The sequence below is a fragment of the Annulohypoxylon truncatum genome (assembly GCF_022578515.1).
Source record: "Annulohypoxylon truncatum strain CBS 140777 unplaced genomic scaffold F4807scaffold_8, whole genome shotgun sequence".
NCBI classification, from domain to species: Eukaryota; Fungi; Ascomycota; class Sordariomycetes; order Xylariales; family Hypoxylaceae; genus Annulohypoxylon; species Annulohypoxylon truncatum.
This window is the reverse complement of record NW_025953794.1, coordinates 788,449-800,956: the sequence shown is the minus strand read 5'-3', so window position 1 is coordinate 800,956 and position 12,508 is coordinate 788,449. Positions and strand designations below refer to the sequence as shown.

The 12,508-nt window shown below is 46.9% G+C and overlaps 5 protein-coding genes across 5 annotated transcripts; 2 read left to right on the top strand and 3 right to left on the bottom strand.

The window, feature by feature from the left end:
- Positions 1-404: 404 nt before the first annotated feature.
- On the top strand, positions 405-2,426 carry F4807DRAFT_458220 (FAD binding domain-containing protein; the record flags this gene model as incomplete). Its single annotated transcript, XM_048001170.1, has 7 exons — positions 405-465; positions 520-585; positions 636-755; positions 804-1,358; positions 1,429-1,764; positions 1,821-2,161; positions 2,349-2,426. The coding sequence occupies 7 exons, from the start codon at positions 405-407 to the stop codon at positions 2,424-2,426; spliced, it is 1,557 nt and encodes a 518-aa protein (XP_047856536.1).
- A 43-nt stretch (positions 2,427-2,469) lies between these two features.
- Positions 2,470-3,959, top strand: F4807DRAFT_385504 (peroxisome membrane protein). The gene has a single exon (XM_047995829.1). It carries the CDS (start codon positions 2,652-2,654, stop codon positions 3,813-3,815), a length of 1,164 nt encoding a protein of 387 aa, XP_047856535.1. The 5' UTR covers positions 2,470-2,651; the 3' UTR covers positions 3,816-3,959.
- A 1,321-nt stretch (positions 3,960-5,280) lies between these two features.
- F4807DRAFT_417270 (uncharacterized protein) lies at positions 5,281-8,055 on the bottom strand. Its single transcript, XM_047997220.1, has 9 exons — positions 7,657-8,055; positions 7,517-7,598; positions 7,292-7,385; positions 7,117-7,224; positions 6,929-7,031; positions 6,449-6,729; positions 6,175-6,295; positions 6,009-6,047; positions 5,281-5,903 (listed from the first exon to the last, which is right to left on the bottom strand). The coding sequence occupies exons 1-9, from the start codon at positions 8,031-8,033 to the stop codon at positions 5,681-5,683; spliced, it is 1,428 nt and encodes a 475-aa protein (XP_047856534.1). The 5' UTR covers positions 8,034-8,055; the 3' UTR covers positions 5,281-5,680.
- A 1,486-nt stretch (positions 8,056-9,541) lies between these two features.
- On the bottom strand, positions 9,542-10,472 carry F4807DRAFT_417268 (glycoside hydrolase family 61 protein). The gene is made up of 2 exons (XM_047997219.1): positions 9,737-10,472; positions 9,542-9,684 (listed from the first exon to the last, which is right to left on the bottom strand). The coding sequence occupies exons 1-2, from the start codon at positions 10,376-10,378 to the stop codon at positions 9,619-9,621; spliced, it is 708 nt and encodes a 235-aa protein (XP_047856533.1). The 5' UTR covers positions 10,379-10,472; the 3' UTR covers positions 9,542-9,618.
- An 838-nt stretch (positions 10,473-11,310) lies between these two features.
- F4807DRAFT_458216 (Alpha/Beta hydrolase protein) lies at positions 11,311-12,414 on the bottom strand (the record flags this gene model as incomplete). The annotated part of the gene is made up of 1 exon (XM_048001169.1): positions 11,311-12,414. The coding sequence occupies one exon, from the start codon at positions 12,412-12,414 to the stop codon at positions 11,311-11,313; it is 1,104 nt and encodes a 367-aa protein (XP_047856532.1).
- Between the last annotated feature and the right edge of the window lie 94 nt (positions 12,415-12,508).

Sequence of the window (12,508 nt, the reverse complement as noted above, 5' to 3'; positions counted from 1 at the left end):
TGCCGAGTATCCCGGTCACGAAAAGGAACTCTGATCTTGGAATCTAAGGGACTTCATGCGAATAGTCCCGTCGGTGAGGCCCGGATTGTTTTAGCCCACGATGTCGTCAAAGCAACGGCCTCCTGTGTCTCGGACGTTTGATAATATAACTATGGCACCGTAGCATCGGGCGATCCCGATAGGACAATCTTGCCGTCGATACCTGTTAGGTTGACCGGATGCTAACACCATAATAGTATCTTGAAAGCTTGGCAGAAGCAACTCTCGGTGAAGGGTTTCAAATAGATTTATAATCAAGACTCAACAAAGAATTTCCAGCCGTCGCCTCATTTAGTCTGAGAACTTCCTTACAACCGAGCTGCCTTTGTGAAGACATCCGTATATTTGTCTCGTCCTACCTAGCCATGGCCCAAAATGACCAGAGCTCCGGATCTGAGGAGCAGGTTGATCTAGCGATCATAGGAGGTTTGCCATCAAACCCATCGTTATGCATCATGCGAAACACTGACGTTCGATAAGGCGGACCCACAGGACTACTCTCTGCGCTTCTTGCAAGCCGCTTAGGCCTTTCCGTAAAGATCATAGGTGCGTTGCTACACCTCTATGTTGGGTACTAGATTCTGACGGTGTTCTAGATGCAAAGCCTGGGCCGTTAGAAGTAGGCCGAGCAGATGCTTTGAACGCACGCACACAACAGTATCTCGAAGTCGTTGGGATTCTTAATGAATTACTTCCACTAGGGATCAAATGCAATAGTAAGTAGTTCCTCACATTGAGGAGGACTGTTAACTCACCAAATTCAGCCAGTTCGACCTTTTCAGAAGGTGATTTTAAGTCTCGTCAGAGTCATTGGTGGACGTCACTCCAGCACTGCTTTCATCCTAACTTCTTGATGGTCGGTCAATCTGTCGTGGAGAAAGTGCTCAGAGACCATCTAGATATACCCGTCCACTATCAGGAGAGGGTCACTAACATCTCAGAGACGGAATGCGGCGTCACGCTCAATACAGACCGTGGCCGGAAGGTCTTGAGCAAATATGCTATCGCAGCTGATGGAGCCCGCTCAACAGTTCGACAAGCGTTGAACATTAATTTTGCCGGAACGAAGCCTGAGATGGTGTGGGCGGTTCTTGACACATTTATCGACACCGACTTCCCCGTATGCTCGGAGATTATCACGTTCCAGCTTAGGGGCCAGTCGCGGATATCATGGATCCCTCGAGAACGTGGGATGGCAAGATTCTACGTGCTTCTCGATGGAGAAATCACACAGAGAAAAGCCGAAGATTCCATCCGAGAACACATGGCACCGCATAGGGTTGACTTTGTTAAGACGGAGTGGTTTAGTACGTTTGACGGTAAGCACATATCCCATCATGCGAAGCATCCCGAAAGAAAGATGGTCTAACGTGATGTCTTGCCGTTTAGTAAAAGAACGAATCGCCTCTACGTTCGTCTCAAAGCAAGGGGATGGTCGCATCATCCTAGCAGGTGATGCAGCGCACGTTCATTCTGTAAACGGGGGGCAAGGATTAAATACTGGCATTGCCGATGCGTTTGCGCTCAGCTGGAGAGTTGTTGCCGCGGTCAAGAATGCGGGGCTTACGCATGGCGCTGCTACGAAGTTGATCCGAAGTTACGATACTGAACGTCGGGCTGTGGCACAGGAAGTCATTGATGTTGCAGCGGCTCTCGTCCGAGATACGGTACACACTGCGAAGCAATATGTTTCGACTATTGAGAAGAACGCCGGGTATATAACAGGTGAAGACATTACCCAGCGAGGATGTTTATAATGGGATAGACTAACATTATTATAGGAATGGGAGTTTCTTACGATGGAATCGGATCCGAAATCATCGCGGAATCTGAGAGAGGTATCTGGAAAGCAGGCAAGCGATGTCCGGATATTTGGGTCACTCCTATTGGGAGTAACGAGGCAACTCGACTGTACTCCATAACTTCATACGGAAAATATTTGATACTTTTCCTCGGAGCGCAGGATATTCAGAAGTTGTTCGGAAATATCTGCACCTATTTTATTCTCCGTCCCAGCGATGCAGCTCAGACGGAAACCAACGGCCATGATAACGGATCGAATAAGCAACCGGGTATTTTCTTGTCGGATGTCGTTACTTCTGAAGACAACTTTGTCGTTGTAGTAAGACCTGATATGTATATTGGGTATGTTGGAGGAGGGGATGGCTGGAAAGGATATCTAAAGCATGTGTATGTGTCAATGTGAGATAGAAGAATGAAGTTGAGTCCTTGGTTAAATGAATTCAATGTGTACCTCGGTACGTCTTATCTTATCGTGCTCTGATAACGATATCATTTACTACCTAAAGTGGCCTAAGCGCGTTATTTCAGCTCAGCCTCGGCTCGGCAGTGGCAGGAGCGTGAAGCATGACGCGCGAAATGGGTAGAATGGGACCCGATAATTTCCCATTTGGTGGACAGCTCATCATCGTTACTTCCACTTTTCTAGCAATCAATCGAATCAATTGCGTAGCGTCGGATCGCACATTCCTTCTTTCTATCCTTCCTTCTCCCATCATATTCTTTTTTCCAGTGTCGTTGTAGTTTTAATTCGATTTAATTTATTCCTTAATACCATATACCATCCACCGTCCATCCGCCGTCCATCCACAATGTCGATACCCGCCGATCACTCTAGAGGTAGCGCATCGCGTCCGCCCAGTAAACCACAATCGCAGAACCCCATTCAGAGCATGCTCTCTCTACCGCCTCAATGGTTGCATATGTATGGCGACTTCATCACAAAGAACGCCCATCAAGTATCACAAATTGAGAGTGCCTTGCGGTCTCTAACATACATCATCCCTGGTCGATTTCGTGATGCCGAGATTGCTTCGGAAACCGTGCATTCTGGTGTTCAACTACTCTCTCTCTATCACGATGCCGTTCTTCGAGGTGCCGTTACTAAAATACCTGGGCTGTCTCCAAAAATACCGAGCCCTCATACACGATATACCAGATTCTGGACAGCCAAGAGCAGATTATACCGGAGAATAGCATTGTTGTTACAGATAGTGCAATATACCGAATTGTTATGGGAGATGGCAGCCAAGAGGAAAGGAGAGAGAATACGCTGGCGTGTGGTCATCGTCTTAGAGTTTATAAAGGCTGTCTGTCGGTTACTACTAATGAGGGTTACCAATTCAAGACCACTCGTCACCCCGGCTTTACCTGAACGAGAACCAATTCCTCCAGATGTTGACTCGAGCGACGAGGATACCTTGAAGGAACTGATGGGCGAGGATACAACAGAGACAAATGAGTCTGCTAAGGCCGTTTACGAGCGAGAATGGACCATGCCACGAACAGGCTCCAGTCTCCCTAGCTTACCCAATCCTAGCGATATTGGCTCATACCTAATGGGCCGGGTTCTAACAGCAGATGACATCAAACCTGCGGCGAAACTCCTCAACACGTTATCTCGCCCTGGCCAGACTGCTGAGATCCTACACATCCTTGCCCCCTTGGTATACGCCATTGCATTATCAAGGAGCAAGAACAAGAAATCCTGGACGCCCTGGCTAATTGGCATAAGCATGGAATACGCGGCACGGCAGTTGCGCGAGAGAGGTCTACGCAGCACCGCTCTAGAGAACGAAGAATGGGGTAAGAGGTATTGGGCGGCCGGCTGGTGGACTATGAGAGGTGCTTTCTACGAAAACTTTACGAAGAACGTTATCGGTGGAGTACGTCGTCGCATGCCTAGTCTTGTCTCCGGTATACTGGAGGACTACGAATACCTTTGGGAGAACTATTATTTCAGCACTAGTGCTTGATGGATCTGTAACGAGGACTCAACAACTTTACGGATTTCTGCCGAGGCGAGCAGACTTGTACCATAAGATCACCGGGTAATTTCCAGGACCGCAGTTGGATTCATGAGGAGGACAATTCGGCAGCCCGGCCAACCCCCCCTTACTCTGACCGCCAACTCATTCATGCTCCTGGCGCCCCATTTCCTAACTATAATGATACCCGACGAATACACCGACTAATCGATCACGTTCAAAGTGGAGTTTGGCATAGGCTAGTAATGTCACGTGGTATGGAGCCGAGACTTGAATATGGATATGTCTTTCAAGAATATGAGCTTCCGGCCTGGTCTATTCGAATCTTTTATGACTGTTGTCCCTGTGATGACGAACCTGTATCTTCTCCAGCAAGTTAATGGCTGCCCGCGATTCAGTGTACACCTCCAGCGCGTCGACTTGACGAACACATCCAATCGATTATCAGATCACACTTCGTTAGGCCAAACACTCTTCAAGACGCGTGTTCTAAGCACATGTCGAGTAACAATAACAATGTATCCGCGATTACTAAAGCTGCCAGGGACGTCATGAATTAATATATACATTGGCCGGAAAGGATTTCCTCAACTGTACAGATGGAATAGACATTCATCTCAAACCCAAGGACTAGTGTTGGGGGATGGTATACAGATACCTTAAACGGTTTTATATCCAGCAAGTAGGCTACTTACTGTCTCTGTTGGTATACCCACCGGCTGTAATATGAGATTAAATATTACATCAAGCCCGGCGTTGTATTCACTTGCTACCTTTTTATTGAGGGAATTGTACAATTAAATTCGAGAAATCAGCAAAGCCTGTTCCAGCAACTAGAACTATATCCTCTCAATATGGTGGGTCAGGGGTGAAGGCGACAGCAGGATCAGTAAAACCAAGAGCGGCGATTTGTTTTCCATCAACGTCCAAGAGTGTTCCTCCTAGGAAAATGTACTTGCTTAGGTAGCTAAGAGGCAAAGAGGCCGATGAGACTGCCAGGGAGTAGAAAGGACGTCCTGAAACCATATCTGTACTCAAATAAATCGTTGATCGACCCTTGATTGATCTGATTGTTATCCCTTTGGCTAGGTACTATGTAATAGTTGTCAATATCTAGAGATTGGCAGCTAAAAGACACCTAGCCACCTAGAAAAGCTCGGTTTTCATCGACTGCTTGTAAGCCAGGGTGCTGTTGGCATCTCTGACACAAGACATTAGGTAGGTAGGTGTAAGTCATGTAATGTTTATGGTCTGGGTATCCTTAGGTGGGGTCTGTTCTACCAGGCCATGTGATTGTATTTTACCTCCTAATCCCTGAGTGGTAACAACCGTCAAAGGGACGGCTCTTAGTATGGCTTCAGCTAAGGTGTTAATTGAGTAACGCCTTAATCATGTCTTTTTTACTCTTCCATGGTCAAGTTCGACCACCTTCTTTGACTTACACCACTTTTAACTCGTTTACGCTTCGCTCTCAATTAATTGATGTCAAAGAAAAAGCCGGGACGAGTTTGGGTAGCAATTGAAACGTCAACCACTATCACGGCCCCCTTTGTCCCAATTGGTTCCGACATAAATATGGCTTAAAAAATCTAGGAATAAGATTCTATCTATGTACATACCAGGTAACAGGATAAACAAAAAAAAGTTATAAAAGCAAACAATGCAATTCTATATATACTGAATATCCAATCCGGAGGAAGTCTCGCTAGAGGCAATTCCATTTAACACATACCTTTCGGCCCAGGGAGCTACTAGAGGTCAGAGTAACTGTCCAGCATTCTCTACCAACCCCTTTATCCTACTTCCACCAATTCATCCCCATTATGATCATATTAATTTGAATCGTAATCCGATTATTCTCCGGGTGATGTTGAGTCGCCTCCTGGCGGCGAAGGTGGGTAAGGGGCCGGGGGTGGGACGTCGTTAATATCTGTCATTTTTATGGGATAATACTGTAGGCTCTTAACTTGGTATTTGGGCCGAATATGATGCCATGCCGTTACATGGCGCAACTTTCGCCGCTTTTGCTCCCGCTCTGGTGTTGGGCATTTGTGTGCTGCTTTACCCTTCTTGGCCCTTTGAAAGTCATTAATGTCAGCAATTCTAAGTCTGAATGAGAACATGGATGTCACATCCTGTACGAAACGAGAAGGGATGATGATGACTTCGGTGTTCACTTACTTGGCCAATGGAGGCGGGGGGGCTGGTACGCCCAAGTACCTGTCCAAGGGGTGTTAGCATCAATTACATCTCCTAAAAATCATACGGTACGTAGGCATCTAAGATGATATTCTTATAAACCTCCCCGAACATAACCCAGCCGACATAAAAGTATGGTTTAACTTACTCGTAGGGCATGACCCTCGGCGGTCTCGTCCATGACACATCGATATCACGGTAATACCCGGCAGGTCTTGGACGAAGAATACCTCGATATCTGCGGACTCTTCTTTGAGCTAGTGGCAGAACTACAGCAACACGAGTCAGTAATTTCTTCTTGAGAGAGGAATTCTGGAACTTCCAAGCATGTGTTAGGAGCAAAAGCCCATCAGTTAGCTCCCTCAGGGAACTTTCGCTCTATGGATGGGTTAAGAGGAAAAGGGGGGCTCGATTTTACATACTAACGTTATTAATCCGGTTAAATCTGGGCATAACTCGATAATTGGGTGTAACGACACCAGCCGCGTTGATGTGGTTGCCGAATATATCAGCGCCGAGGGCGCCGCCTGGGAACTCAAACTCGCTAAGAGTGTTGATAAGATCATTCGAGTATGGAATATCGCCGGCAGGCATGTGGCCATTTACTGTGGCCATTGGATTTTCGTTTATTGGGTCGATAAGGGCGGGAATATCAGGGATATGAGTTTGGGCCAATGAGCGAAGGCACTCCCCCATCAAGTATCTAAGATACATGTTAGTTATATGTGAACCCGTTAACCTTACATCTTAATGAGGCCAATATATTCCCAAGTGACGGAATTAGACCGTCTGGAACAGGCCAATAGAATAATGCTACCTACTGTTACAAGTTAGCCACTGTAGCAAAGGAGCCCGAGGAGGACCTGGAGGAATATGGTTATTAGTTTATGTAGGTACGTACCACGTCTTCCCACAATTGAAACGTAGGAAGTCCGAAAACACCGTTAGGCATGAAAAATGGGTTATCGGTCCTCAGCGCTGCCTCGCCAAAATCACCGATAATAACTATAAACTTAAGGTTAGTACTTTCTCTTCCTATAACACTCTTCGGATATTGGACGGTGTAGAGTTAGTGTCGACGAATACTCACTGTTTGGGAAAGCATTCATTTCTAGACCGGCATTGGGTACACGGCCTCCTCGAGTTGGTTCATAATGTATGAAGACATTATTCGGTGCGAAGTCTCGGTGGGAGATTCCTATTCGCAGATTGATTAGATCTTCTACTTAGGTCCCAGAGTAAAAGAGTCTGAAATATGTACTTACTGTCCCATAGAGCATGAGGGGCAACGCCATATTGTCTCGGTATCAAACCCCCGTGAAAGTATCGGATGATTTCGCAGAACCTTTCAATTGCAAGCTATAGAACTAGAAGTTAGCATTTCAATTTTTTCAATGTGTTGAGAACTAAGTCTTATTTCAAATTCAAAACTTTCATTGGACGCTGAATAATCCTGAGCAGACTATTCTCTAGCTTTGGATGATACGTACCCAAATAAAACTCTCCGGGACCGGCCGGAGATGCGCGTGGTATTTCTCGATTAATCCCCCCATTGTGCCGCCGTTGCAATACCTGTATAAGTTGAATTGTAAATAATCATGAATCGTAGGAAGTTAGTAGTGAAACTTGCCTGAAATACATGGAATATGTGCCGTCGTTAAACCATTGCCAGGCAACACATTCATCGAATTGCCTTCTCAATTTCCCTTCCACGATATGAGGTGTAGGTAAGGGGCAATCTGCTTCCGGCGTAGTCGAAATCCGAAGCTCTGCGGGTAGAACCGTTTGGAATTCAGTCGCTCTTATAATTTTGTTGACAAAAAGTTCCCCAGTACTCACGGACTGGACCAACAACACCCTATCTCGCCCGAGGGAATCAACATAAATAAATCCATTTTCAGTGATCCTAGGATCACTGGTCCACCAGTCATGAGGTCCAATGCCGGCATTGGTGTATGGGATATAGACCCCGGGGTGTCTGTACGGTAATCTCTTTGCAGTCGACATTTTAAGCTTTGCAGTGATAAGGAAAGATAATTATTGACATCTCTAGGTGGTATCATATATATTATTTTTCTGAAACCTGGGAGTTATAGACTTGATACCTCTTTATTTCTAAAAATATCACACCGAAATACTGAGGTTTAGTAATGCCATTTCTTGACCTAGCAATGAGTACTTCAGATTAGTTATGGCGCATGCAAGAAAGGGGTTGGTATTCATTCTGCTTTATTTGCCGGTCTTTGAACTTTTCTCATGGGATTTAAAATATATGTTGTTTAAGCGATATGAAAGGGGGGGCCTTTCATAAGATTCGAACAATGTATACATTGTGATAATAGCTTTTGTCCTCTGTTTGCTATTTTGGCAAATGCTGTTAACTCGTAATAAAGCCCATATCAGAGCCTGTGCTAAGGTCACCCAGCGGATACTAAGAATGATCCCCTCCGTAGCCTCCGGTAAGAAAACTTGGTATCTAGTAAAAGGGAAAAGAGGTAAACTGCCTACCTAGGTGCATTCGCGGTCCTTACTTTAGAAGGGAGACCATAAGCCGTCGTTAATACCATTTTGCAGAGAGAATTATCATTCGTAGAACATGGTATGCATATTTCGGCCAATAGTGGACCCTTTAGTACAAAGAACGGCTATTGTGAGTGATCATTGTTTTTGCCACAATCAAGTTTGCTATATTCGAAACTACAAAGGATGACTATAATTAATGAGAAACCTACCTCTTAGGTAATTATAGTAGCAGGTGACTTGAAAAAGCGAGGTAAAATGTCGACTGAATAAGGTTGTCTCAAATCTAAGTGATGTATCAACTACAGATATTACAGTTCCGGGGCCGGAAATTACGTATCTTGGTACTTACCAAGTAAGTACCTATACTGAGACAAAAGCAAAAATATATAGGTACCTAGGTAGGTATATGTCATTATCTCCCATGCTGTTATTGCTCCAAGGGTCTCTGATATGAACGAGAAAATCCAACCCTACCTAAGCCGCATTTCAACGTCAACACACTACCTTCTAGGCAAAGTCCTGCAGACTGCCCTTTGTTGCTCCAGAGTCATCCAACTAACCCTAATTTCCGTCTCTTATTCTATGCCTATGCTCTTTATGAATCATTTGGAACTAACATCTCGGATATCTTTAATCGGCTCTTTGTTAAATATTTCACCAATGGATGTTTGCCACGTTTCCAATATTATAGTCTTCACGTAACACTTGCTCCCCCTTCTTTTTACCTATTTTCATAAGTAAGGAAATGTACATAGATTTAGAAGTGGTTGTTTGAGATTACTAAGGTTTCTTTTCATAATATATTTACGGTTATCTGGTTATACTGGCTGGAGTCATAGGTCTAACACTTATCATACATGTTTATTTACTGAATTATGCATTAAGGTCAGGCTACCGCCACGGATTTCATTCCGAATTTTAATAACCTTAGTGGACCATTCACTTTCTTCGCAAGCATGTCATCAATAGGAGAGATTATGTGTGTTTCAAAGTATGCAATTCATGATGCTATCATTGAAAGATACAACTATTCCGTAAATTCCTGCTGCATTACTCATTCCTATACCGTTCAGCCAGTCCAGACCGCAGGCCCAGGGACCTTGTACGAAGTAGCCGAACCCATGTAAATATCAACCTAGCAGCGGTTAGCATCCGGCCATATATATGAGAGATCAAACATTGCTTACCATGATACCGGGGTCAGACTGCGCGGCATACGCGGGGATAGAGGTAAGATATTCACCGCTGGGAACAGCCGTGCCAGAACCGGTAACGGTGATCTGCGCACACTCTGGGTAGAACTGGGGCGTGTTGGCCTGGTGAAGAGCGAGCAGCTCGTGGCGAATGAGGTAGTTTCCAGGCTTGAGGGTCTCGGGGATCTTGCTCGACCACTTCAGGTTCTTGTAGACGAGGGCGGTTCCCCAGTTGTTGCTGTTCAGCACGTCACCCCACAGCCCCATCTCATCGATCTTGAACCACTTCTTGCTCTTGCCGTCGCAGGCCGTGAACTCTCCGTCGCAGGAGTACATGTAGACGGTGACGGGGCCCTGTTCGTGCGTCCACTGTGCCCAAATCGCCGTCACGTTCTCGCCGGCCGCGACTTCAGCAGCGATGGGGGCCGAGGTGCCACCGTTGCAGGTCATCTTCGGGTCCGTGACGGTCATGATGGGGTTGTAGTCCGGCCATTGTCGCTGGATGATCTGAGCCCCGGCCACCGGAGAGAATCCCTGGTAGCCTTCGTACGTCTTGCCGCCGATCTCGTAGCTGGTAACAGCACCGTGGGCGGCGACGAGGGCGGGAGCGAGGAATAGGGGAAGTGAAAACAGCATCTTGATTTAAACGGTAAAGCTAGATGGTTTTTACTTTTAGAAGACAGAGAGCGGTTGATCGAAAACCTTGGCGAGCAGCGAGACCAGGTAGTATTTATGCTGATCGTGCTGGAGAACAACCAGAATTGACTTAGGCTGGGATAGGGGTAGCGCAACATCATAACCCCGTCGTACAGATTTCAGGGTTGAGTAAGTAGCCATCTCCGGTGGGCCATACTCGGTTACAGGGGTCATTGTTAGGTATTAGGAATCATTAGGAGAGCGTCTACTCGAGTCTCGGTATTGGCTTGAGCGAATAATATCCAAGCTGATGTGTTGAGTGGCGCATTCGACCGTTTCTATGCCGCTATACCAAGTATAGAAGATCCGGCCAGGCGGACCGATGCTTCAACTCGGCGAAACAGCGTTCGGCGATCGACTTGTGACTTGTGACTAAGAGTTCGACGGCATATCGAAGGCTTTCGAAGCTATCTCGGTCGAACTTACGTTATATCCTAGGCGCTGTATATGAAATCCGTATCAGGTGGTGTCCTTGGAAGCAACCGATTGGAAAGTAAGGCGACACCTTTGTAAGGCGACGTGTGGCTTCCCCACAAGTTTCAATATACCGGCAGCTTTGGGTCCGGGGCATGTTACATTGCGGCTACAAATGGGGTAGCATCCCTGTGGGTTATATGATGCTTGGCCCTCTTAGTGCACAATGCGATCATAGCCCATATGGTATTAATAGGACAGATTCAGGCTAGATAGGATAAATTCGAGATCCGCGTATCCCCTGTAATAGCGAATCAAATCGGATGAAGACTTTGAAATACTTGACTAGCTGTAAATTTGCGTGTTTTTCTTCGGAGGAAAGGGGATAGAGACATATGTTTCGTTGAACAGTCTACCCAAAGCATCACCAAACCTCCAGACCTCACCTCTTATTTCACCTAAGCCACCCCCCCTAGTACCCTCACGATCCAGTCTCTACCCTCAACTCCTTCACGCAGCCCGTAACAAGCAGCTAGCGGAAAACAATGCATCAGCCCATTCCAGACCAACCACTGCCCCTTAACCCCCTCTCCCCCACACCTGTCCACAAACTCCAACGCGTCAGGGGCCAGCACATCCGCCGTCCCAACCACGCCGTTCACCCTGATCCCACTCGCCTTCAAATTAGCCAGGTCCGCGAGTATCAGGCTCAGGTAAGGATTCCTCCTTTCTATTTCCGAATCCGCACTCCAGGCTGTTGCCGCAGCGTCCGCGATCCGTGGTCCGAGAACCGGGTCCTGGGCGTCCGCTTCGGCTTTGGAGGGTGCTCGGCCTTTGAGTGGGGACCGCAGATCGGTTGGGGGCGAGATGGCTAGGACGGATTTGAGTCGATGATAATCCAGTTCGAGACCAGTACCCGACTTAGCCAGTGCAAGCTGGTCCGCGCACCAAAGTCCCAGACTCAGCGCGATATTAGCGCCCGAACTATCGCCTACGAGGGAGACAACTCTATCGCCGGCCGCCGCGTCGCGGAGTTCTTGTATTAGCCATCTCCTAAGAAACGGTAGAGTGGTCTTGGCAGGTGAGTGCGGAGCTAGGGGGTACGAAACCAAGACCACGCGACTCCGAGGAAGAGACGAGGCCAAGTAAGCGCAGAATTTCCAGTGTTCGGAAGACGCCGGGGCCTGGAATCCGCCGCCGGCGAAGTAGTACACCGTGTGCGTAGCCGTAGCCCGATTATTATTATTTCCGGATACAGGGAGGTGGAAGTCGTAGACCCACAGGCTCTCGGCCTTGAATCCGGAGCTGGCTTCGGAATCTAGAAGCAGGTTCGAAGGGATCAGGATTTCTCGTTCTGTGATGCTCACTTTGCCAATGCGATGGGGGTGTTTCCGTAGCCGTGGCGAGCCTGCTGGGTATTCTCCCTTTGGGGTCACGAGATGTGGGCGTAGAGGTCTGATTACGATGCGTAAAACTCTATATAATAAGGAGAGGTCAGTCCGGCACGTTATAGTTATTGAACCTGAGTTTGGCTGTGATTCGGGTTGTGTGCTATCGCCCATTATTACTGTATAGCTCGATTTCATAGACCCGTAATTTGGATAGTAAGGAGTACCGTAATCTATCGTGGCCATGGAGGAGTTGTTTTTAAATCCC